This window comes from Grammomys surdaster, unplaced genomic scaffold (assembly GCF_004785775.1).
Source record: "Grammomys surdaster isolate TR1022 unplaced genomic scaffold, NIH_TR_1.0 149, whole genome shotgun sequence".
NCBI classification, from domain to species: Eukaryota; Metazoa; Chordata; class Mammalia; order Rodentia; family Muridae; genus Grammomys; species Grammomys surdaster.
This window is the reverse complement of record NW_021604607.1, coordinates 9,364,258-9,389,937: the sequence shown is the minus strand read 5'-3', so window position 1 is coordinate 9,389,937 and position 25,680 is coordinate 9,364,258. Positions and strand designations below refer to the sequence as shown.

The 25,680-nt window shown below is 41.7% G+C and overlaps 1 protein-coding gene across 2 annotated transcripts in view; it reads left to right on the top strand.

Moving 5' to 3' along the window:
* The window catches only part of Plekhh2 (pleckstrin homology, MyTH4 and FERM domain containing H2), a 96,168-nt gene that overhangs the window by 22,537 nt on the left and 47,951 nt on the right, over positions 1-25,680 (top strand). The window contains exons 3-14 of one of the 2 annotated variants that reach the window (XM_028765116.1): positions 6,411-6,560; positions 8,476-8,559; positions 9,289-9,370; positions 13,374-13,559; positions 14,842-15,800; positions 18,549-18,624; positions 20,106-20,200; positions 20,747-20,891; positions 23,210-23,337; positions 23,439-23,549; positions 23,989-24,075; positions 25,450-25,608. In XM_028765116.1, coding sequence (XP_028620949.1) covers positions 6,411-6,560; positions 8,476-8,559; positions 9,289-9,370; positions 13,374-13,559; positions 14,842-15,800; positions 18,549-18,624; positions 20,106-20,200; positions 20,747-20,891; positions 23,210-23,337; positions 23,439-23,549; positions 23,989-24,075; positions 25,450-25,608 — 2,262 coding nt within the window. The remainder of the gene's footprint in view (positions 1-6,410; positions 6,561-8,475; positions 8,560-9,288; positions 9,371-13,373; positions 13,560-14,841; positions 15,801-18,548; positions 18,625-20,105; positions 20,201-20,746; positions 20,892-23,209; positions 23,338-23,438; positions 23,550-23,988; positions 24,076-25,449; positions 25,609-25,680) is intronic. The other variant, XM_028765117.1, reaches the window with a different exon arrangement.

Genomic DNA, 25,680 nt, shown 5'->3' with positions numbered 1-25,680 from the left:
TGTCAGATAGCATGCCCACTGGCAGTGGATGAGAATTTTAAGCGTCAGCAATGCCAGCTTTGCTATTCATTTTAACTTAAGCTACTCCTGCTCTGTTAATTTGAGAATTATAATCTAAATTCTCATCGTTGGCTTAGTAAATAGCTAATCATAAAACACTCCAGTTCCATAAGTCAAATCTGTCTTGTTTAGATCTCTTGATATCTTATAATGAACCTTGCCTATAAAGTAAACTTATCTTATGGCCCATTGACTCTCTCAAGATAGAAGAAGATGAGGATGGGCCATCCCGTGAGAAAGACCAGTGTGGCACAATTGTAGACACTCCTGTAAAACTCTGGTCCAGGTAGATACGGAGGCTAGTTTTTTGTTTGTTTGTTTCTTTGTCTTGTTTTGTTGTTTTGTTTGTTTTTGGTTTTTCGAGACAGAGTTTCTCTGTGTAGCCCTGGCTGTCCTGGAACTCACTCTGTAGACCAGGCTGGCCTCGAACTCAGAAATCCCAAGTGCTGGGATTAAAGGCGTTTGTCTGAGGCTAGTTCTAACTCAGTTGTTTTTCATGATTCTTGGAGAACAATTACTCCAGTTTACATACATGTAAACACTTACAATGAAAACTCAGGGTTTAAGGTGAACAATTTCCCTCTCCTCCGCCATCCCTCCCTGTTCCCAAAGACAGTGAGAAGAGATGGGGGGATATGAGACCAGAGGTTGCCAAGGAGAATCTCTACAGTCCGAAGGAAATACAGATGGAGTTCATGGGTGTCTGCCTTGGGATTGGCTGACAGCTTCTCATCTCTGACTGCTTTGCTTCAGCTTTCTACCTGTGAACTGTGGTCCAGTCTTGTGCCTGTCTCTCATAGGATGCTGTAGAAATGGAGTGGGTTGCTGGAGTGAAGTACTTGGGATGCTTCAGAGCACATGTTAGTGCTGAGTAGGAGTTAGCTATTGTGAGGATTGAAGCTGATTTAAGTGAAGTGCCTGGCACACAGTCAGCCCACGGTGGATGGCAGTGGCAGAAACAGTATTAGCAGTGTGTGGGTTTGTGTGGTTTCCATATGTGCAGGACAAGAAAAAATAGCACTGGGAGTTATGGGTGGCTCCACAAACTATCCTTGGGTTCAATGAATTATTGGAAACATTTACAGCAAACAAATAACTACTTCACACTCATGATTGTGGTTATATATAGGGAAAGGAACCATTTAAAATCTATGAAAGAAAAGGGCATCACAGGCAGTGTCCAGGAACACTGAGGTCCAAGTTTCTAGTTGCTGTCTTCCAGTGAAATCATGTAGGGATGCGCTTGTTCCTCCTATCAAAGTTTCATGAGAAAGATTTGCAGAGCATTGCCAGTGTCAAAACTACAAAGCTTGGTGTACAGGGGATCAGCCTGAAGTACTTATGTGACGGATCTTGGTTACTAAGACTATAGCTTTCCCCATCCCTCTGTCCCCTGCCAGAGTCACACTGGTACCGTGTGGCTGAGACCCTGGGCGAACAGCAATAGATATTCACCATGGTAATGATCTGAGTGAGAATACACACCCACAGTGTATTTGAACAGTTGGGTCCTGGTTGGTGAAGCTGTTACTGGAGGCTTAGGAAGTGTGGGCTTCCTGAAGGGGATATGTCACTGGCAGTGGGCAGTGGGATAGTAAGACCTCAGCCTACCCCTAGTTTGCTCTCTCTGCTGCATGCTTTCAGTTCAAGATGTGAGCTCTCAGCTTGCTGCTCCAGTCACCATGCCTGGCTGCTATCATACCTCCCTGTTGTCATGGTGATGTACTCTTATGCCCTTTGGAACCATAAGCCCAAGTAAGCTCTTCTTTCTTTAAGTTGCTGTGGATATGGAGTCTATCACAGCAATAGGAAAGTAACTGGTAACACCCATTAAGCATGTTGTTAGCACTGACGTTCTGATGTGCCCAAGATGGCAGAAGCCAAGGTGCTTTTATTTATAAGAATGTCCCAAGGGCTCAGAGGTTCCCTTTGCCTCAGACTAGTCAGAGCCCTGTCCTTTATTTTGGATCTGAGTAGTCCAAGTCTGCTTGAGCTAGTTCTTTGGTGAAGAGTAGCTTAGGGATTTCAGGATCTAAGAGGTTTAGGGGAAGGTTGAAGTGTATAATGAGAGGAAGCAAATAGGAACTTACCAGAAGGAAAAGAAAAAAGCCTCCAGAAAGCAGGGTACATGTGTAGATGCTTGTGAGAGTTTGTTTAAGCCAGTTCGAATTTGTTGGTTTTTTAAAACTTATTTATTTATTTATTTATTTATTTATTTATTGGTGTTGGCCTGCATGTCTGTGTGAGGTATATGTGTCAGATCCCCTAGAACTGCAGTTACAGACAGTTGTGAGCTACCACATGTGTGCTGGGAGTTGAACCGGGTCCTCTGGAAGAGCAGTCAGTGCTCTTAACTGCTGAGCCTGTCTCTGGCTCCTCAGTCGGTGTTTGTTACTGGTCAGTCTGAGTAGTTAAAATTCCTGTATGGTTAAGGTTAAATGAATGGAAAAAAGAACTGGGCTGTTTTCCGTGTGCTTGTGGTAGGATATTTAAAAAGATGTCTTGTTTCTTCTGTAAACTCTTAGCATTCCTGTAGACATCTTATTCATAGTGATTACCAAGGAAGGCTGGGAGTCCTGGTCATTACTGGGCCAGCTGGCAAGCAGGATGCTGGTGACTATTTTGTGATTCTTTAAGAGACTTTGTACACATTTGCCAATATTTTTCTTGCCTCAGAAAATTGTTTATCCAAAACTAATAGTCACCTGAAAAGAGTTTCAGATGACAGTGGTTCATCCAAGGATCTTTGTCATGTTCTTCCATAACACAAGAACACGTTCCTTGGTTCCAAGCACTAGCTGTCCAGAGCTATAGGAATATAGTAATTAACCTTCCCTAAGTAATGAAAGTGCAGTTTCATGTGACATCTAAGTGTGGTTGCTATGACTTAATAAAAGCCTGTCTCTGGTCTCACATGGTTCTGGGTACTCAGACCTTGCATTACTGTGACAGAAAACTTGAGAGCAACTGTTTTCAAGAGAAAGGTCATTTTTTGGCTCATGGTTTCAGTCTGTGGTCAGCCGTTTCCCACGATGAGGCAAACAGTATGGTGGAAAGAGCGGGTGGCAAACAGAGACGTTTATAGTATATCCAGGAAGGGGCTGAGGGCGGAGCAGAGACAGAGACAGACAGACACACATTGAATATATAAGAATGCCACCAGGGAACAAGAGCTTCAGATTCTTGCTCTCAGATGATCCGTCCTCCAGCCCACCTTTCCACAGCAATGCCGTCAGATTCCTCTCCCACCAGTGGCTTAATCCATTACTGAAGGCAGAGCTCTCGGGACCAACCACATCGCAATGGCTGAGTCTACAGGGTTAGACCAAGCCTTCTATAGACGAACACTTTGGGAGATACTTTATATCTAAACTTAACTGTATTCTCTTCACATTTTCCCTCTCTCTGGAATATGTACATCACGCACGTGTGTGCATGCGGTGTGTGTGTGTGTGTGTGCATGTGACAACAAAAGGTCAATGTCAAGTGTCTTCTTCAATTACTCTCTTCCTTTAAATTCTTTAAAAATTTATTCTTTGGTAATTGTAGAGATGAATTCGTGTAGTTAGTCATATCCACCCATGCCAACTTCCCAACTCCAGCGTCTCCCGGGCCTCTCTTCAACAATCCTGTCCCCTAACGTCATCATCTCATCTTCTCCCCCACTTTCTTTTCCTTCTTCCACTCTTTGTCCAGTTAATCCAGTTACCCGTATGGACCAGGAGCATCTACCTATGGAATCCACACATGACTAAAGAAAACTGACTTTCTGGCCCCTAGTGGTTATCAACCGTCAGTAGTCATTCAGCTAAAAGTGGGGCCTAGCATAGCTCTTCATTCTCCATGTTGGATGGTTGATTGGCTTGATCTTGTGGCAGCAGCCACAGAGGCTATGGCAGGAGTTAATGAGTTCAAGGGCTTTGTCCTGCCCAGAGGACATACCTCACGTACCTCAGCAGTCTTCCCGGACCTCTGATCTTGCCGTACTGCCTGCCCTCCGATCCTCGATATGAGGAAGGGGTGTGTGTAGACAACCTGCTTTAGCAGTTCCTCACTGCAGAGCTGTGAGTCTCTTAACCTCTGACCACTGCAGGCTTCTTTGATGCAGTTGACCTTGTTTTTGGAAAGAGTCTCTCACTGAATCCACAGCTCGTGGATTTGGCTACACTGGTGGGCAGTGAGCCCCAGGGATCTACCTTTGACCTCCTCAAGCACTGGGAGCTGCCACGCCCAGCTTTTATGTGGGTGCTGGGGGTCCGAACTTGAGTCTTCATGCTTGGGCAGCAGGCACTTAGCTGACTGACGCTCTAACCCACAGTCTTTCTTGAGGTCTACCTTCTATTACTTTACTCTCAGAGAGAGGCTGACATTTTTGGTGCTACTGTCTTCAACTTCTATAGCTACAGAATATCCTGCTTATAACTGGAAAAACTGTTTGGAGATTGAGTATTTGCTATTTTTCTCCTGCTGGGCTATTTTTCATGGCAGATCTCTTAGGGTAAACCTTTGTCTTTAGTATGAACTTTTATGGCTCATCAAAAACAACAACAAAAGAAAATCATTACTTTATGTTAATTATGTTAAAACACCTAAAACTAAGACCACTTAAATTATTTAAAAAGCAAAATGTGTTTTCTTCCTCTGCTTTGTTTTTAAAGTTTTTAGCTCTGTATGTGTGTGTGAGTACATATATATGTGAGACAGATTGTATGAGTATGTATGTGTGTGTGTAGTGAATATGTGTGTAAGTGAATGTGTGCAGATGTGCCACAATTGAATACAAATGTATGTGTATGTGTGTGAGTGTATGTATGTATTGTATGTGAGTGTGTGTGTATGTGGCAGTGTGTGTCTCTTTCTCTGTGCTTGTGTGCTATGTGTGTGTGGTCTGTGTGCATGTATATGTGTAAATGAGTGTGAGAGTGTTTGCGTATATGTGTGTGTTGTAAGTATATGTATGTGTATGTGTCTATATGTGTGTGTATGTGTACTGCACATGTGCATGTGTTATTTAATTAGGACAATTGTGGCATTTGAATCCTAGTTACATTTACACAGTGAACCCACAGATGAAACTTAGTATTCATGTTTAAAAAATAAAACCAAACTTACCTTTATAGCTTTCCCCTAAAAATATCCTGTAGTCACACATGTCCAAATTTCAACTGACTTTAAGATTCATTACATTTTCCCCCTGGTATTATTAAAACGATGGAAAATTTGTTTTGTTTGCATTTATCATCTACAATTTCTCAAATACATATGTTTTTCTTCTTCATGACCATAATCGTTGAGCTTCTCATAAAATTACTTCTTACCTATTTAGAATATTATGATATATATTTATGGAATATTGCATAAATTTCTCTCTTATTGAGACCTTCCCATGAAGTCTCGGGCGAAGATTCCAATACCTTAGGCTCTTGATCATCTAGGGATTGGGCTTGTGATCTGCAGAAGTCGACTTCACTGAGTTGGGTAGAGTCACAGTGTGTTGGGGTGAGCAGATGCTGCACATGTGTCCTTCGAAGATTCCTTATGTCTCAGTGTTCTTTGCAGAAGATGCAAGCAGAGTCTGTCTGTCTTAGACATTAAAAAAGCATCGCTCACCCACCTGGCTCACACATGTTATAGTTACTAACCATATATGTACTGTTGGGTCATATGGTGTCTTATACTTACTGTCTCTTATTTTCACTAGACTGTAACTTGTATGTAGGAAGGGATTTGAGTGTCTGTTTTATGCACTGATGCTTTCCTGGCCTGGAACTGGAAAATATTAGCAAATAAACTAAGGAAAACCCATTAAATTCCTTCCAATGCTTGTATCTGGTTTGGACTTTTTTTGTTTGTTTGTTTTCTTTTTAATGGTTTTGCTATTTGGGCTTTAAGTTTCTTTGGTTTTCTTTTTTTCTACTGTTTTTTTTTCTTCTTTTTTTTAACCTAAGTTCAGTTTTCTCCCCCAAATGTGTTAATATCTAGCCATCTAATTGGAAACTTATCTTACATACTACTCTTTCTTTGTATTCTTTTCTTGCCTACATAAGGGAAACAGGACTAAAAGCATTTGCTTCCATATGGACCCTTTGCATACTATTGTTGCTCTAGCAGACATGTGTTTACCCTGTGTGTCCGTAGCAGGCTCATGACTTCTTGTACCCACCCTGAAGGTCACGACACTTGTCAAATAGTCTTCAGATTTTGTAATCGCCACAATATGTTATACCTTACTGTTTAATATTTTCAGTTTGTGATACTGTTTAAGAACCTAATGTTAAAGTGTAGTTGTAAGCTTAAAACTCTGGCAAATGAAGTCTGGCACAATGGCATAATTTACCCTCTGAATTCAGGTACAAGTTATGGAAGAGAAACTAAAAGCAGCTAATATTCAGACCAGTGAGTCAGAGACACGACTATATAAGAAGTGTCAAGACCTGGAGTCCGTGATGCAGGAGAAGGATGACATCATTCAGAACTTGGCACTGCGGCTTGAAGAGCAGGTTAGGAAGACTGAATGTCAATTGTATTAATGTGTGTTCATTGATACGCGGTTAAAACAAGATATGGTACTATGGAGAATCTTATTCATAGGATTATGTCACATGTGTTGGTAAGAGGTTGTTCCATTATTGTCTTGGGTGATTCAAGGCCTCAGGCAAGAACTAGTACTTTTATTATGTGTGAGCTCGTGCATGTGTATATGAGCATGTTTTTGCATGTATGTGTGCATGTGTGAGTATTCAAATGTATGTCCATTATGTGTGCATGAATGTGCATGTGTGAGTGTTCATATATGTGTGTGTGTGTTCTATGTGTAGAGGTCAAAGGGCACTTGCTGGAGTCGGTTCTCTCCTTCCACCACATGGTCCCGGTGATGGAGCCTACGACATCAGTCATGGTGGCACATCTCTGGCCCCAGATCTAGTATGTTTTTTTTTTTAGATGTGTCAATGTTCTTTAACGTTCAGACTTTAGAGTTTAAACATAATGTTTTTCATTTGGAAATAATTTATAGCATGCATAATATATTTGCAGCCAAAGTGGGTATGGTGGTCCATGCCTGCAATCCCAGAATCCTAGAGGCTGACACTGGAGGATCATTAGCGTGAGGTCAGTCTGGACAAAATAATGAGACTATCTAAAGACAAAATATTTACATTGTACATATTTGCATGTCAGCTAGTCCTCCTGCTGAGAAGTACACAGTTTTCAGCTGCTCCCTGTGAACAAGTCGAGTACATTCAGTTTTATGACAAAAATTCACCAAGAGCTGGGTGTAATCACTCATCCCTGTCATCCCACCACTTGAGAGGCTAATGCAGGAGGATTGCTGTGAGTTTGAGGCTAGTCTGGGCTACTGAATTAACACTAACATTTTCGTTTGTTTTAGCCTTCTCTGTGGACTCAGTACTTTAGGACAGTGGCTTTCAGAGTCCTAGCAGCTCAATCCCCACCCAGTGTGATTTATATGCTGTTCACATTCTCTGGAGTTTTGTGACCAGAGCCAAGTTTTAAGGTTGTTAAATGTGACAAACTAGAGTTTCTCTGTGTTTTTCTGGTTTTTTGTTTTAATCTACTATTTGAAGGAGAAAATAACTCTGCTCCTAAGCAGATTCGTGTTCTCCACCTGATTTGGTAGATCCAATTCTACTGGTCCAGAAACAGCTTGTTTTGTTGATATATTAGAGGATTCGCTGCATTGTATGAGTATGGATGGGGCTGCTGCTTCAACCAGCAAGGGGTGTGGTACTAGATAGATACTTTGTGTTGCTTCAACAAAATACCTGATAGAAGAAGCAACATGAGGAAGGAAGGTTTTATTTTACTCAGAGTTTGAGCGTACAGCCCACCCCCACAGGGAAGACTTGCAGTAGGAGCAAGGCAGCTGCTCACCGTGTGTCCACAGTCAGGAAACAGAGAGAGATGAGTGGTGGTCCAAGAACCCAGCCTATGGGAGGACGTCATCTGCATTTAAGTCAGGTCTGCCCACATCAGTTAGCACAGTCTAGAAAATCCCTTGGACACGCCCAGAGGTGTGTTTCCTTGGAGCTCTTACATCCTAAGTGGTCCGCCAGGTTACCTCACATCTGCACCTGCCTTTTGCTTTCTTACTCTGCTGAACAGGTTTTTTTCTCTCTCCTTCCCTCTCCCATCTTTCTCTTCTAACAAGATCTACTGTTCATGCTGGCCCACACCCCATGATCCTCCTGCCTCAGACTCCAGTGACTAGGGTTACAGGCATGGACCACTATGCCTGGAAATTTGGGCTTTTAAAAATCTGTTTGGTTACTTGGAGATAAATGTATTAACCTGGAAACAGGTTTTAAGTGAGTTTGACTTTCAGATTTTATGATGTAATGTCTCCAAGACAAGGAGCTTATGTCGAAACTAAAACAGTTGTTGATGTTATTTCAGAAACAAGTGCGAATACAAGAAGCTAAAATAATAGAAGAAAAAGCAGCTAAGATCAAAGAATGGGTAACAGTTAAGTTAAATGAGGTATTTACTGCTAAATTTTTCCTTTATTATTTACTTTTTTAAATTAAAGTCTTTAGAATATACAACCCTGAGTGAGACAATAAGCCTTGACCAGTTGGTTATTGTCCTGTGTTTTGATAAACTTGTGATAAACTGCTTTCATTTTAATATCCATTACATTTTTTTTAATTTTTTTTTTTTTTTGGTTTTTTGAGACAGGGTTTCTCTGTGTAGCCCTGGCTGTCCTGGAACTCACTCTGTAAATCAGGCTAGCCTCGAACTCTCGAACTCAGAAATCCACCTGCCTCTGCCTCCCAAGTGCTGGGATTAAAGGCGTGCGCCACCACCGCCCGGCTTATCCATTACATTTTTAAATTTAAAAAATACTGATATACTCATGATGATGATTGTAAACAGGCATATTGTAACGGGTTAATTTTAAATAATTACAAATATATGTCATAAAGGTAGTGGGTTTGGTATCTAAGAAGCATAGACTAAATGCCAATTTAGTTGTTTTATTTTTTTAAAATTATTTTACAGTGGGAAATGTGTAGGGATGAAAACTTTTAGCTCTGGACAAATAACTATTGAAGACGTGATTGTTAAGTCTGAGAGCCAATGCTAATGAGCTCACCAGCTTGCACAGAGAGTCATTATATATTGTTATTTTCTAAGTTTTATAATTTATTAATAAATTTAAAATGTGTTATTTTGTATTAAAGAATATCATTCTACTCTTTTATTTAGCTAGAAGTAGAGAATCAGAATCTTCGTTTCATCAACCAAAACCAGACTGAAGAGATAAGGGCAATCCAGACAAAACTGCAAGGTATGAATAGCTTCACTAAGACAGGATAGCAGACGTGTTTGGCGGTATAGGAGTTTACTATTAGTGTTTTAAGGATCTGATTATGAATTATGTCAGATGCTGTTGTCAGTAAATAAAAAAGAATTTCTCCATCCAACCAGAAGTTGGACTGAGGAGCCATAGGCAAGAAGAGACAAGTGGTGACATATTAATTTATCAAAGTGGCTATTACAGAGGTCAGAGAAAGATGACTGCATGATAATTTTGCCTCTCTTTCCTAAAGGCATTTAAAGTCCATTTAAAATCTAGAGAATTGGGCTGGAGAGATGGCTCAGCGGTTAAGAACACAGACTGTTCTTCTAGAGGTCCTGAGTTTAGTTCCCAGCAACCACATGGTAGCTCACAACCATTTATAATGGGGATCTGATGTCTTCTGGTATGTCTGAAGACGGCAACAGTGTACTCACATACATGAAATAAATAAATAAATAAATAAATAAATAAATAAATAAATCTTTAAAAAAATCTAGAGAATCCAATCTGCTAAAACTACTACATGTTAATGTCAGCCTTGAAGTTCAGGGATCATAGGTAGCTGGTCTAGTCTCCAATGGTAACACCATGCTGGTTCTTCTAAGCAAGGCAGTGCTACATCTCTGTTGTCTTGATAGAACAGAGAGAGTAGTATGAAGCAAAATGATAGAGGTATTTGTGCCAGAGGTTTGTTCTTCAGCATTCTGAGACTTAAACTTAGAAAAAAATAGATCCCTTTAATGGGGGTTAACAAATCAGAAATGTAGATAGTTAGCTGTACCTGTGTCGAGAGCTTTCAAGTTTCCTCAGGTTTATGCATTCTGAGCATGCCCCCGAATTTGGGGTTCCTTGAAGGCAGCTGTGGGATGGTGCTGTGGGTTTCCAAATGCCCCCTCTGGTTGTTGCAAATGCCACAAAACTCAGTTCACCCACACACTGTCAGTGCTCAAACCTTCTGGGACCAAGTCTCCCAGAAAAGGATGTGAATTTTGCAGGTGGGAGTCTGCAGTAGGTCTGACCTATTTTTAAAAGCATTCAGAGGGTTTATAAAAATAAACTGGGGTTTTAGTTCAGTGCTTGTGCTGGCACAGCATGTGTAAAAGGCCTAGTCTCAGCCCTAGCACCACAAACATGAAAAGATGTTTCCTCAGAGTTCTTTATAGACCCTGGCTTCTTCCTGCATTCAAGGAAGTGATGTCAGCCACCTATGACCATTGACACTAGTGGACTGAATTTAAACTGTCTACTCAATAGAATTGACTTTAGTTTTGGTAGGTTTGTCATTTGAGAGGTAGTCTAGACTTAGTCACCATGTCCTACAGACACAACTAAACATTATTGAACAACCGAAAAATGGCAACACTGATTTGAATATTTACTTTCAGATTTTTTGCTTTAGAAATGAAAATCAGTTGTTATTTTCAACTTTTTGAAATTTGCTTCAAACTACCTTTTCTCTATCCATCCATTTTGTATGTGTGCCAGAGCACTAACATGTGTGTGTGTGTGGAGTGCAGAGACAACTTCCTGTCTTTGCTTCTATCACCTTTTATCTACCTTATTTTTGAGACAGGGTTTCCCACCAACCTGGGAGCTCACTAATGAGCTTAGCCTGGCTGGCTAAGAGCCTGGATCTACCTGTGTCCGTCCTGTGCAGGCTAAAGGCTTGTGCCGCTACCTGTGTCCATCCTGTGCAGGCCCAGGCTTGTGCCGCTGCATGTGGCTTCTTCTGTGGACACGGGGATCCCCACTCGGAGCCGCAGACTCAGCACCACTTTACCCACTTAGCCAGCTCACCAGTTCCTGTCTCATGTTTCTTGACGATCATAGAAACTTACAGCCTGTATATTGTCCTTTGTATTTTTCCATTGTGGAGTTTGCCTTCCTTCTAACCTCAAAGGCTTGTGTAGCTGTCATGACAGAGAGTTCTGTAGACACCGTCCTGATGGTAACCACTCAGTTGCACGCTTGGATGAAGAAGTGACTTCATAGGTGTGTGTGTCTTGTGCTCACTCAGCTGCACCCATTGGACTAGGTCAAGGCAGTGCTGTGTGATGGGTCCTCAGCTCTGCAGACTCAGCCTCCTTTGTATCCTCTCAACCATGGACCCCACACGATACATGAAGAACAAACTAGTGTGGCTGAAAGAACACGATTTTTGGCTTTTTAGAGGCTTTCTCTGTGTAGACCTGGCTGTCCTGGAACTATCTCTGTAGACCAGGCTGGCCTCGAACTCACAGAGATCTGCCTGCCTCTTCCTCCCAACTGATTTTTGTTTCTAAAACAAAAAGTCGGAAGCTAAGTATTCAAATCAGTGGTTACCATTTTTTGATTGTTCAGTAATGTTTAGTTGTGTCTGAAGGACATGGTAGACTACCTCTCGAATGATAAACCTACCAAAACTAAAGTAAATTCTATTGAGTAGACACAGGATTGAAGGCATGTGCCACCACACCTAGGTGAAAGAAAATCAAATTTAAAGACAGTGTCAATGCCTTGCTACTTAATAATAACTGTGTTATAACTCTAGAATATTTAATATCTTGATATTAATAATGTGATTGTGATAGCAGCACTGGTTTCCCAAAGGAATATTTAAAGTTGTCGATTGACAGGATCTCTCTCACTGTGTAGAGCAGGCTGTTCCAGAACTCACTGTGTAGCCCAGGTTTACATCTTCCTCCTTGGCCTCTTGAGTGCTGAGATTACAGGTGTCAGCCACTACACCACCTGCTAATACTTGCTTTCATCTCCTCCATCTGAATGATAAAAGACAGACACCTGCCATGACTGAAGAACCATATGTAGATTTAAGGCTTCCTGTTTTCATGACACTCACTCACTCACTGAAGAAGGTTGGATGCACCAATTCTATTTCCAAAAGATTGTCTATTTCCCTGCTATCTCTGGCTTGCAATTCTAGTTTTCATTAACATTTTCTTGGGTTTTAGATACCGAGTGGTTCTGATCCTTGGAAACTGGGATTAGATTGGAGCAGAGCTACCAGATATATGGTAGATTTAGTGTGCTTACAGTATATATATGAATATAATATAAACTATATGTATATTATATATTGTACACATAATGCAAAATATATGTATATATTCCACACGTACATATACACACACATTCAGACATACATACATACACATGCAGTTGTCTGTCAGTATCCACAGAGAATTGAGTCTAGGATCCCCACGAATACCAAAGCCTGAGGATGCTTAAAATGGCCCAGGGGTTGCATCTAATGGTCCGCACACATTCTCCTGTAATCAGCTTCAGGCTATTATAATGCCAAGTGAAAGGTAAAAATAGTATAAACATTTGTTAGACTGTAGTTTTTTACAGACTCATAGTAAAATATCTGTATATATTCAGTAGAGACAGTTTTTTTTTCCTAAATACTTTTGATTCACCATTAATTAAATCCACAGATGCAGAATCCGCAGAGTTGAGTACATAATCATGTGACAGATGATCAACATAAAATATTTAAAGATACCTCTGAAGAAATATTGGTCTTTGTTACCAGTTGCTATTTAGTGTAACCCACCTCACTTCTGTTTCTTTCCTAGTGCTCTGAAGTTCATTTCCACAGGAACTTTCCTTCCTAGGACCTCCATTCTTTTGACCTTACAAACAACAATGTCAGTTATCCTAAAGATGGGCTAAACCCATAGTTAGTAGTCTGAGGCCTGAACTCAGGCCACTAGGATTGACAGCAGGCACCTTTACCCACTGATCCTCTCCCAACCACCCCTTCCCCCAAAACACACTCCAGATTTAGGGTTCTATACTCTATGTCAGGGTTTTCATTTACTTATGTATAATGTATACTTACATATAAATATAAGAAGAAATTCAGTGTTTTTTGTTTTTTTTTTCTGGTATTAAGAGTGGTTTATTCAAGTCCTTATATGTTTTCATTCAGCGGTTCCAATAAACCGCTATAAAAAATTCAACTCCATTTTGTTTAATGACGTTACAGAACTCCAAGAGAAGAAGTTATCCTGTGTCTCCACATCAAAGTCCTCAGAAGGTCAGCGCCTGAGCAATTTGTCATTTGGATGCTTCTTGTCCCGAGCAAAGAGTCCTCCTTGTGTAGTAAGATCTGAAGAAGTGACCAAGATGGCCCCAAGTGAACCTGAGGTCACCGAAGGAAGATGTGTAGAAGGTACGTACAGTGTGGGACACTTTGATAACTACTTTGATTCTTTGTTACTTCAGAGAAGAAAATACTAATACTCCATAAATCTAGCCCTGCTCCCGTGCCCTTCATTTTCAGAGTCTCCCTCTGAGTTTTGCATGCTGGTGCAGCCTGGTGGCAACACCTCAAGGGCAACCTTGTTTGTTGACTTTTTCCATAAGTTCTAGGGAAGCTTGAGTTTGCAACTTACCTACTTCCCGTTTTAGTTTCCCTCCAAGGCCTGAGAAAAATGACCGTAGTAAAAGCTGCCTCTCAGCTGGGTTTTGACATTCTGAAAATTACACAATGCTTTTTCAGTGGAAGGCTTCCTTGTGACCTATTTCTTGCTGTTATTCATATTTTGTTACTTTTCCAAGAAACCTTTTCAGTGGTCAGCTCAGCACCACTGAATTTGCCTGTGTGGAAAGCTCAGCACTTGAAGATGTAACCAAGCCCTGCTGCAGAAACCTTGAAAATGTAACCAATCCCTGCTGCAGAAACCTTCAAAATGTAACCAGTCTCTGCTGCAGAACCTGAGCTGGTTTGTTCAGCCTCTTGTTCCTTAGTTGGGAGGTTCCTATTTATGTTTTCAGAGTTCCTTTTCTATTCAATTTGGAGTTTTAAGTCATTATTTATAAAGCTGTTGGTGCTTTCCATTTTTCATGGTGCTAATGAATGGAATCCATATCTAAAGACATTTAAAGAGGTTGTTCTTATTAAAACTCATGGAGTTATAGTTAAACAGAGAGTAGAGGAAAGCTTTTTCTGTGGTTTTTACACATTTCATGTATTGCAGTGCGAACACATGATTTCTAAAATTATGGTTTTGTGTTTATGTTTAGGCTTACCTTATGATGACTTTAAAGGTTAGTCGGAAAAGAGTTGTCATTTTCTTTGTAAAATGGAAGTAACGGTGTTCACTTTGTTGGCAGCTTCTTTCTTTGATGGTCAAATTCATTTTCTTCACACTCTGCTCCTTCTGTCTTTAGATTGTTGCCAACTTTCGTTCCCCCACATACTTATTTGTAAGAAGCAATTTACTTTTGATAGTTAAATTGAAGTTTAAGAATTATATGTTTTTATAAACCCTGCAGTTTTTAACTGTACTTTAGAAGGCATAAAACTAACAAAGAATAGAATAAGCTGACTTTATTCACATGACATTGCCAGTCTCTACAGTGTAGTTCCGTTAGGCAGCAGCAATGCACACATGCAGAGTAGTTATGTTGTTTTAAAAGGCAATCTGCCAATGTGCTGTGTCTTCCTCTAGAGATGGAAATTGCAGAGAAGCCCACTGACAGCCAAGTCCAAGAGAAGAGCAGAAGCCAGAGCACATTGAACGAGACTTCTTGCAGCTCAGAACAGACCCGGAAGACAAGAGCAAGCTTTGCTACAGATGGTGGTACGTCCCAGAATTCTGGGGTTCCAGTGAGTGACTGGAGTTCAGACGAGGACGATGGAAGCAAGGGCAGATCTAAGTCCAGGTGCACGTCCACCCTTTCCAGCCACACGTCTGAGGAGGGTGGCCAGTGCGGCAGGATGGGCAGTGAAGCCTATCTCACAGCTTCTGATGACAGTAGTTCTATATTCGAAGAAGAGACTTTTGATGGTAACAGACCTGAGCACAAGAAGCTATATTCTTGGCAGCAGAAGGCACCATGGAAAGCTCAGAGTAACCTTGCAAAGGGGAGTTCTCAGTCAGGAGTAAAGGAGCACGATAGTTCCTCAGATGAACTGAATAAGAAATTTCAGTCCCAGAGACTGGATTATTCATCCTCATCAAGCGAGGCCAACACCCCAAGCCCTATTTTAACCCCAGCTTTAACCCCCAAACACCCTAGCTCACTCCCCGGAAAAGGAACACCATTAGCGCCTCCACCATGCCAGCCATCCCCAAAGCTAAGGATCCCCAATGTTTTCAGTATAAGTGTGGCACTCACCAAAAGGCACCTGAGCCAGCCACAGTTGTGTTCGGACCGGATGTTTGGCGTGAACCGGAATGCTATAAGCATGATCCGGCCGCTGAGGCCTCAGGAGACGGACCTTGATGTGGTTGATGGCGACTGTGCGGAAGCCGTGAACAGCATGGACACTGGTTGTGATGACGGCTTATTTTCCTATGACTCCCAGGATCCTCCACATACAGATGACCAGGAAAACTGCGAGGCCGCAAAGAAGGCCTCGTGCCGCAAGCCCCCCACTCCTCCTCTGCACCGCTTCCCCTCTTGGGTAATTACATCCGGGTGCAGTACACGCTCAGGGGCCTTTTCTCAGCATGCACTCGGGCTGCTTCACACTACCAATCCTACCCCTGCTTCTTTTAAAATCTTATCAGCATTGTCCTGACAATTCTGTTTTCAGAATCCAATTTCCCCTTCTCTTCCCCAACCATGTTCTGAACAATTGAGAAACAAGACAGGTGGGAAATTCAAAATATGACTTTAGTCATGGATGAGAGCATGGGGGGGGGGGCAGATGAGCTTCTCAGTATTAGAATTTGGAATTAGATTTGTTCACTCAGGTCCAAGCTGGAGCTAAATAATTCTGGCTTCCTCCTGAGGGAGGTGAGGCCAGGGCCCCTCTAACTCATCCAATATGAAGACGCTTGTCTCCTGTGGGAGCTGCTCCTGTAGAGATGGGGGAGAGGACCGTGCTGGACTGTGCAGACTTAAGGAAGAAGAGAGTGAGAGGGTGTGGAGAGGATGGATGTGGAGAGTAGGAGTGTCCAGAGCCTGGAGGCCCTGACACAGGACACGAGAAGGGTTTCCTCTAACTGCTTCCCAGGAGTGCTTTGAAGCAGCACTTAGGTCCTATGGCTCAAGGCTGTGAGCTTTGCTTCCCACTTGATTGACCAAGGTTTTGTTTTACTCATCGTAAACTTACGAATCCATTACTTCAGCTAAATTAGCTTCCTACTAACCTAGAAGAGACGGTTTCTCTTTGGAAACATTGTGACTACAAAACCAACCTGTCAGTGATTTGATATTTCTTAGAATTATCTATATTGCTTGATTTTTTTAAAAAAGTTGCTCTTTAAGCTCTCAAACGTATGTATTAGTGGGAGAGGCAAGCATGCTGTAGTGTCCACATGGAGGTCAGAGCACAGCCTGCAGGAGCTGTCACTCTCTTCCACCATGCAGGTTCCTAGGCTCAAACTTACTTTGTCACCCTAACCTACCAGCACCCTTTGTCACTGAGTGTCTCACCAGCCCAAATAGCTTACCTTTAAAATGAAGTGAATTGGTCTGTTTTGTAGACTTATGTTTTCCTTCCCATACTGGGACAATTTAACCTTTGACTTCAAAAGAAATATCTGGGTTGCCAGGTATTTTGGGTTTTGGAGTCATGTTTCTTTTTAATTATGGTTATTTTACTTAGTAGCGGCTATAACTGTAAACAAATTAAAATAGCCATGACTTCCCTAATATAAATTCAGACTTAAAGATATATCTGCTTTTTACTTACTTTCAAGAGAACATACTTTTTCTTTTCAGTATCCGCATGAAACTGCCTCTCGTTCATTGCTAAATTCTGAACTGCACAAAAATGTACAAGCAAAAGGCATGTGGGTTTCTGTGATTCTACGTGTGTTACCCTAGGACAGTGAGACGCTGAGACTTGGGTGGTCGTTGTTGTTGTTGTTGTTGTTACGTTGAAGAGATTGATGATGTTAAGCTTTCAAGTTCATTTCATTTGGGAGTTTTACTTTTTCCTTCTTTTCCTCTTTTTGAGCTATTTGGTCCTTGAAAAAGTAGAATGCTTCTCAGACTTCTAATGTACTGACCCCGGGCAAAGGTTCAAAGGTTGATATTTTCAGGTTTTCGGGAGATGATCTAGCTACCATAGTCAGTAAGATGCTAATTTAAAGCAAGTCTACCCTGGTTGAATTAGAGTGTCCTGCAGAATGTAATAGTCACTCAGGTGGGACAAGCTCTGGCCCAGCACTACCTCTGATGGCCTGCTTTCTAAGTGACCTGCCTTGTCCTCTCACCTATGGTGTCTCTCTCTCTCTCTCGCTCTCCCCCCTCACCCCCGTTTCCTTCCTGCTTCCGGCTCTGTCTCGTGCTCACACGGACTCCAGCGGCCTCGAAGCTCCTGCTTATACTACCTTAGCATTGCCTCTACAGTTCATCTCCCTGTGTAAGTCCTTTCCGAGAAAGCACACCCATTCTGTTAGGCCATGGAACAGGTCCCATCATCAGCGTCATCAGTGAACGCATGCCCATTACCAGGCCAGCCCAGAAGAAGAGCGTGACATCCTCTGTCTTCCGTGTTCTGGTCCAGGCAACTGTGTTCAAGTTTAGACCTTTCATAAGAGGCATGGTACTGTGATTTATGCACTAGCAACCCCTGGGATCCTTCTTGTTAGCTAGTGACGCTAACCTTGAGTACCCATTTCAGAGATCTTTCTTGGAGAAGAGGAAAAAAATAATCATTCAAGCGTAATTCTTGACTCCATTTATTGTTTGACCCAAAGTCTTTCATTTTACTGAAATGTACATTAAAATAAGAAGGCAGTGACATTTAATGCTCTGCTGTGATTCTGAATGTACAATTTTTTCCTTTTTTATCCTAGCCATGATAACAGATATTAAAGATGATATCTGTGTGTAATAGTGACTGTAAGCAGTTGCCTTCATGCTACAGCTATCCAGGGTTTCCCCCGCTTTAACCACATGTAGAATGTTACAATGTTAAAGAAGGGGCTTACCTAAAACCAGTGCTTGCCTCTAAGCTCTCTTATGCTTGTTCTTAAATCGCCTAAAGTCAATATAACAGGCCAAAGTTTGAGAACAAATAATAGACTAACTACTGAATGAGCTATTCACAGTGGTGTGTTCCATCGGCACTGAGTTTTGTGCTAACTAGAATTTTATACTCTAGTGGATGTTATCTGAAGAACAAAGGAAGAATGTTGTGTTCACTGTAATCATTTCGTGGCTGTAAGCACCTGGTGCAATCTCTCTTTTATATTAGGAGAGCAGGATATATGCTGTAGCCAAATCAGGCATCCGAGTGTCTGAGGTCTTCAATATGGAGAATGCTAATCAAAGTAAGTGCTTCCTTTGCATGTTGTGATGCGGGTGAGCCTTGAGGACGGGTGCGCTTCAGAGAGAATGGGATGCAGCCACAGAGAGGCAGGAACACATGATTCTGCTAAGGAATTCATCAAAGCAATCGACTACAGAAACAGTGCGCGATGGTGCTCACGGGCGCTGGGGAACTGGGGAAAGGGAGACGCTCTTTAGTGGGTATAAAATTTCAGAAGAAAAGTTGTAGAGGTCTGTTTTACAAAGTGAATAAACTCCACCCTAGCAAATTATACACTCAGAAAGCATAAGACGGTAAGTTTCACTGTGTATGATTTTTTAAAAATTGTAATAAAAGGGTTTTTTAAACTCCATGATTGTGTATTGCTCTTTCACTAGGCAAGACCTTCCCAAATGTCTAATGTTGCTAGAATAATGGAAATATGTAAGTGTTCAGGAAATATTTGCTGATTTGTGTTCAAACTGATGTTTATTTTATTTAGGATAAAGGCATGAATATATTCAGTCCTGATGTCGAATGTACTTTACTGTTTTTACACCCCCCCACACACACAAGGCAAAGTAGAAATACAAGGGCATTTTATCTGTTTTAAGCAACAAAAATTATAAACATATTGGTTTATATATTATTGTCCCCTTTCCTTCAAAAATTATTATAGAAACAGTTATTTTCACTATAAAAAATATAAAGCCAACAGTTGCTATGTCGAGGCAAGAGGAGCTAAAGGCTAGCCTTAGCTATGTAGTAGGTTCAAGGCTAGCCTGGATTACATGAGACCCTGTCTCAAAATCATAAAATAACTCACACAGAAGTGTCTATAATAAGAAAAGAAATACTTCTGGTGGTTCCTTCTACCTCCCACCTGTCTGACTTTCAACCGGTTATCTAGAGAGGTTACACTGTTGTTTTTAGTTTTCTTCTCTTCTTAATCAGCAAAGTATATTCTAACCTGTCAATACTTGGATCTCCGGACAGGGCTTAAGAATAAGGTTTTAACACCAAGTCAGAGACAGGGCTCCAAATCCTCAGAGAACATCTTCGAAAGGACCACTTACTGAATCAGCCAGTGGCCGTTTATGCTTAGCCCTGCACAGCTAAGCTTAGTGGAGTGGCTAAAGACGTAAGAAACACGACTATTGCTGTCAAAGAGCTTACAGTTGGGGAGGTGGCACATATGGGGACATAATGACCCGTAAAAAACAATATCTGGAGCTGGGCATGTTGCCTCTAATGTCAGCAATCAGGAGGCCTAGGCAGGAGGATCACTGTTAGTTTGATGCTAGCCTAGGCTCCACAGAAAGACCCCATCACAAATAAAGAGACAAAAAAGTGTAGATATAGATCTAGAAATGTCATATTGTAAAGCAGAGTAATATTAATAACCACCACCTGTTAATCTGATTTCTTTTCAGCATATATTCATAAGAAATAGACCAGTGTACTAGTTGGAAGGAATTTCTTTAATGTTGTTTTCTGTTTCAGATTCTGCAAACATACTTTCCTACTCTGCAGCAGGCCCTTATACGTCTCTCATATACAAGAATATGTCGACACCAGTGTATACAACGTTGAAGGGGGTAATGAACGCATTTCTTGCTGTTAGACATATGGTTCTCTTCAGGATAGTCAGGGAAGCTTTCTTCAAGTTGCAGATTCCACTCTTGACGTTTTTACATCAATTCCCCCCTTTGTAGAGCTTTAAATGGTCACATTGCTATAGCATAAAAAGAGAAGAAATCAGAAGGCCTGGAGGAAATGATTATGATGTTCTCCTCATCCCCACGGCGGGCCATTAGCTTACTATTAATGATGCAATGGAAACTCTTAATTTAGAAATGTCTTTGTGTTCCTGCCAGGGTCCCCTTTTTTGCCAGGAGAACATAATTAAAACAAGGACCGTCAGATATTGACAGTTTTATGTTTTCAGGAATATTTTGTAATTGAGAAAATCCTAGCTAATTAAAATCTAAAGTTTTGAAGACAGATTGTCATGATATCAAAATAGGCTATTTTCTTTCTTTTAAAATATGTACCAGTGCCCACAGCACTATATGTGTAAAGAGATAATAAAGAGGACAGCTACTTCAGAGGCGGGTACGGGGGGCTGTTCTGTTTTTCTTTAGAAGGCGACACAAATAAGTAGCAGCCCTTTCCTGGATGACTCCTCTGGCTCAGATGAAGAGGACGGTTCTAGGTCCAGCTCCCGCATGTCGGAGTCAGATGCGCGCAGCCGCAGTGGGCCGGGCAGTCCCAGAGCCATGAAGCGAGGTGAGGGAAATGCGCATGTGCAGGAGGCAGTGCCAGCACACTGTGAAGGATTGGTTCAGGACTTACCTCAGTAGGATTTCTAAGAACACAACCCGTAATGCAATGGGCATTAGCCTAGGACTGAGACATTTATATTCTAGTGGTAATTTTCCATTCAGTTCTCTGTGATTTCACAAAACCACTCTTTCATTGTAATCTATTGCTGATGTTGTCGTTATTAGAAGTAGAATATTATATTACTATAAAAAGAAATAATTGGCCAAAAGGAGGTTTGTTTTTTATAGTTACCTTGTGGCATGTTGTTTAATTTGTAGGAAGATTTATTTACAATTCTTAAATGTCAGAAAACACACCTACAATTTGTGTTGGTTAATCGGATATTAATGTGGAAAACAACTGCAAGTTTACTTCACGCATACGTACAGCTTTTAATACAAATTTAAAAGTTGTATGTGTACATATGTGTTTGCCACACGTGTGAAACTCAGAGGACAGCTTCAGTGTTGCCTCCCACTTTGAGACGAGGTATATGATTGGTCAGACTTGACACACGAGCCAGCTGGCCCACATGCTTCTAGGAGCCTCTTGTCTTGGTCTCCCATATTGTGCTGGAATCACAGGTGCCCACTGCTGTATCAGGTTTTATATGGATTTGGAGATCTGAACTCAAGTCCTCATGCTTATGTGTACTTTGTCCTTTGAGCTGTCTCCAGCCCAGCTATGAGTGAATTGTGTGCACAGAGGCTACAGAGAGATCTGGTCTCAGTAAGTGGCACCTGTACTTTAGGAAAGCCTTGGATATGTGTTGATTTCCAAACTGTGTTGTATGGAACTGCTGCTGTCTTCAAAGCCATGGGCTTCATCTGGAGCCGCTAAGCTGACTGTGGGTCAGTGTTTGGGCTTTCGCCTGTTTTCCTTGCCCTAACTTGATTATGTCACGTTGTTGCTGAGAATGCAGCTGCTAGTGTCCTTCACAACAGCGGTCAGGCCTCCCTTTATGTCTTTAATCTCATCTGTCCCCTTCTCTTCCTTTAGTCAAGGCTGCCCTCGGTGCCCTCTTGTTTACAGATTTTTTTAATGCCTATTTTATTTTGAGATAGGGTCTCTCTTAGTCCAGACTAATCTTGAATTTACTCTGTAGCCCAAATTGACCCTCCGCTGCCTATCCTCCTGCGTTCCCCTCCTTAGAACTGGGCGTATTTATATGTGCGTACCATCATGCTTGACCCTCATGTTTGTGTAACTGATCTTCCTCATGGCTCTGCTCAAACATGGCTGGGTTCCACCCTGAGCAAGCTGTTGAGATCGTTGTCCTTGCCATTCTTTGGTGGCCTGGCTGTCCCATACGCTGTAGTCTTGCTCCCTACTTCATCTTTTTGCTGCACTTACTTCCTGTTGGGCGTCTGTTTTCCTTCACGAGACCCTGTGGCAAGAGGACTCAGACGTTTCTCTTGTTGTGCGTCATAGAGGACTCAGACGTTTCTCTTGTTGTGCGTCATAGTCCTAGCACCTCGGACTCGGCTTACTTGACTTTGCATAAATCCTGCATCTCTGGATCTTTCACTGCTTAAACAATAAGGACATTAACCAGGATGATAGCCGAGGGTCTTCATGTGTGGTGTCTGTGTCAGACAGCTGTTATTTGTCTGAACAAATATTAGCAAAGGCTAATATTACAGGAGCAGTCTTCCTGTGTGCTCTTTAGCAACCATTGCTTTTAGATGCATATTGGCCTAAGTTCTTGACTTCACTTAGTGTTTGTAAATCTCCACTTGTGTTTACCATCTGTATATGACTTGTAACTCACAGGAAACTTCGTAGAGACTCAACCCAACTATTGTGACGAGGTTCCATTGCTCTTTGCTTCAGAGCTGTTGATGTATGAATCGCATGTTTGTGCCTTTGAGGCTTACAGTGTATCTTTAGTGAAGGGTTTTTAAAGCTAGTAAGCTGGTTAATAGTTTACTGGACTTTCATAAAAAGATTCTATCGAGGTTCCACATCAATATATAAATGTACATATTTTAAATCTTTTAATAAGATGAACTGGTAAACTTGGATTATATTTGATACATGTGAGAAAACTCATGGTGCCAGTCATACCAAAATGTTATGTTCTTTTGTGGAAATTTGTGTAACAGTTCCAACCCCTTAGTTCTGTTTCCTGCACTAAAAGTTCTCCATAGCCGGAAGAATGGGAATAAGTCTTATGAAGGTGGTTTATGATGTAGGAGTTATTTGCTGTCTGAAGGAGACACGGCTGCTGTTGGCTGCACCGACGTGAAACAGTGACTCGATTTTTATCTTTGTTTTCCTAGGCGTGTCTGACTCTTCTGAAAGTGATTACGCCATTCCTCCAGATGCCTATTCCATAGACACAGAGTGCTCACAGCCGGAGCAGAAACTCCTAAAAACCTGCTTGGTTTCCAGTGACAATGGGAAAAATGTAAACTTTGGATCATACATTGACAAACAATTAATGAATCTGTTAGCTTGACTTCCTAGAAGGAAGCAGAATCCCATTGTCAAATGTTTTCTTTTCATTAGGAACCTTTAGAAAAATCTGGCTACCTACTAAAAATGAGCGGGAGAGTCAAGACTTGGAAGCGGAGATGGTTTGTTCTTAAAGGCGGCGAATTACTTTACTACAAGTCTCCGGTGAGTGGGCCGTGCTCGCTGTTCAGAGTGCTCCTGCTGGCGGTGCTCCTGTTGGGGCCTGAATTCCTCACACTATAAAACAGACTCCGAACTGGTCCCTCCACCCCACCCCACCCCCCTGTAATAAAAAGACTAAATTATGGGGCCTGGAGAGATGGGTCAGCATTGGCTACTCCTGCAGAGCATCCTGGTTTCACTCCCAGCACTGACGTGGAGGGCTCATGACCATCTGTAACTCCAATCTAAGGGATCTGACAGCCCCTCTGGGTGGTACAGCCACCTCATGTCCATGATGTGTAGCCATACATGCAGGCAAGTCATGCATACACAAAAAGTAAAGATACAGGTTAAAAAACTAATGATGGATCAATGACACAAGGTATTTCCTGTAGTTGCAATTATAGCTACTAATCTCTCTATTTTTCCTCCTTTTGTACAGAGCGATGTAATTCGGAAACCCCAGGGCCACATTGAACTTAGTGCATGCTGCAATATTTTACGGGGAGATAACAAGCAAACGGTTCAGGTACACATCTTTTCGATTCATTATCTTTTCTTCTGGTACTGTAAAAACAGTTCTCAGTTGAGATTAGATTGTTTGGTACATTTTTATTCATTTTAGAATTAGTTTGATGTGAAAGTTTGTAATAATACGTTATTTTTTAGCCAACCCTGTATTTCGAATTAAGCATGGTGTTTCCCACTACTGCCTTGTGCCTTTTCTTCTTGAGTTCTTATTTAATCTCCTGAGCATTCCCAGCTCTCAAAATGTTAGGCTATTAGGGGAAGTTTATCCAGTAAATGCACTTCTGAGGTGTTTGTAACATTATATACTATTGAATTCAAGAACTCTTGTATTTTAGTATAGAATTGGACAGTGACAATGAACTTCTAAGAGGGAAAGCAATTGTTGACCAGAGGCACTGTCCACCAAGTGTTATCAAAGATGACTGATTCCTCTCTCACCCACATATACATCTGCTAAATTTAAAACAGGCTCTGAGATACTCTAAATCCAGACACTTTGCTTCTGAAATGTTGTTTCAGTAACATTTGTTGTTGGTGGTGGTGGGATTTTTTTGTGTGTTTTTTCAAGACAGGTTTTTTTCTGAGTGGCCCTGGCAGTCTTGGAACTCACTTTATAGATCAGGCTGGCCTCAAACTCAGATCTGCCTGTTTCTCCCTCAAGTTCAGGGTTTAAAGCTGTGCAGCCACTGCTGGGTGCCCATTATTTTATTATTGTTGTCAGCATTATCATATCATCATCATTACGATTTTGTCGTTCCTGTGGAGGTAAAAATTTGGCTAGAAAGGCTCGTGGTTGATGCTCTCATTGGACCAGGATCCCGGAAGTTAAGTTGATGAGTCAGGGAGAGCTCTGCCGTAGAGCATGACTGTAAAGAATTGATTGTAAAGCCCTGACACTTGGGGAAGTTGGCAACACAGTTAACTTGAGACTGGAATGTTCTGAGTTCTTGGTAAATGGTCACGTGTAGCACAGGAGTTGGTGTAGAATTCTTCTCATTTGTTTATGTTTGGTGTTTCACTCCTCTCCATGAAAATCCCCTCCTGCACTGTTAACTGTGTGTGCACTTAGCGTTGTCGTTGTCTCCAGTCTGTCTGTTCAACAGCCTAGAGCTTATCACACTGAGGAGAGAGAAGGAACATGTGACAATTACAGATATAAAACCACAACCCTAGATTTAATAGTATGAGCAAGTGTCAGACCCACGTAAAAAGAATTTTAACTCAATGGTCGCTATTCTCACACAGTGGCTAAAGGATTGTACATTTCCTCAAAACCAGACTCTAGGTGAACCATATGTGCTCCCCTGTTGGTAACGCTACTTAACTGGACAGGACTTCGTCATCATTAATGCCGCTCCTTATCCCACTGCAGCTGACCACAGAGAAGCACACATACTTTCTGACGGCTGACTCCCCCAATATACTGGAAGAATGGATCAGAGTGTTACAGAATGTTCTGCGAGTCCAAGCTACTAACCCTATTTGCCTGCAGCCAGAGGGCAAACCCACAGTAAAGGGATTGCTCACCAAGGTAGGACCCCTGTCCTCAGCAGCATCCTAGGCAGCTGCTTTGGTAGCTCTGGGCATCATGAATAGTGAAGCA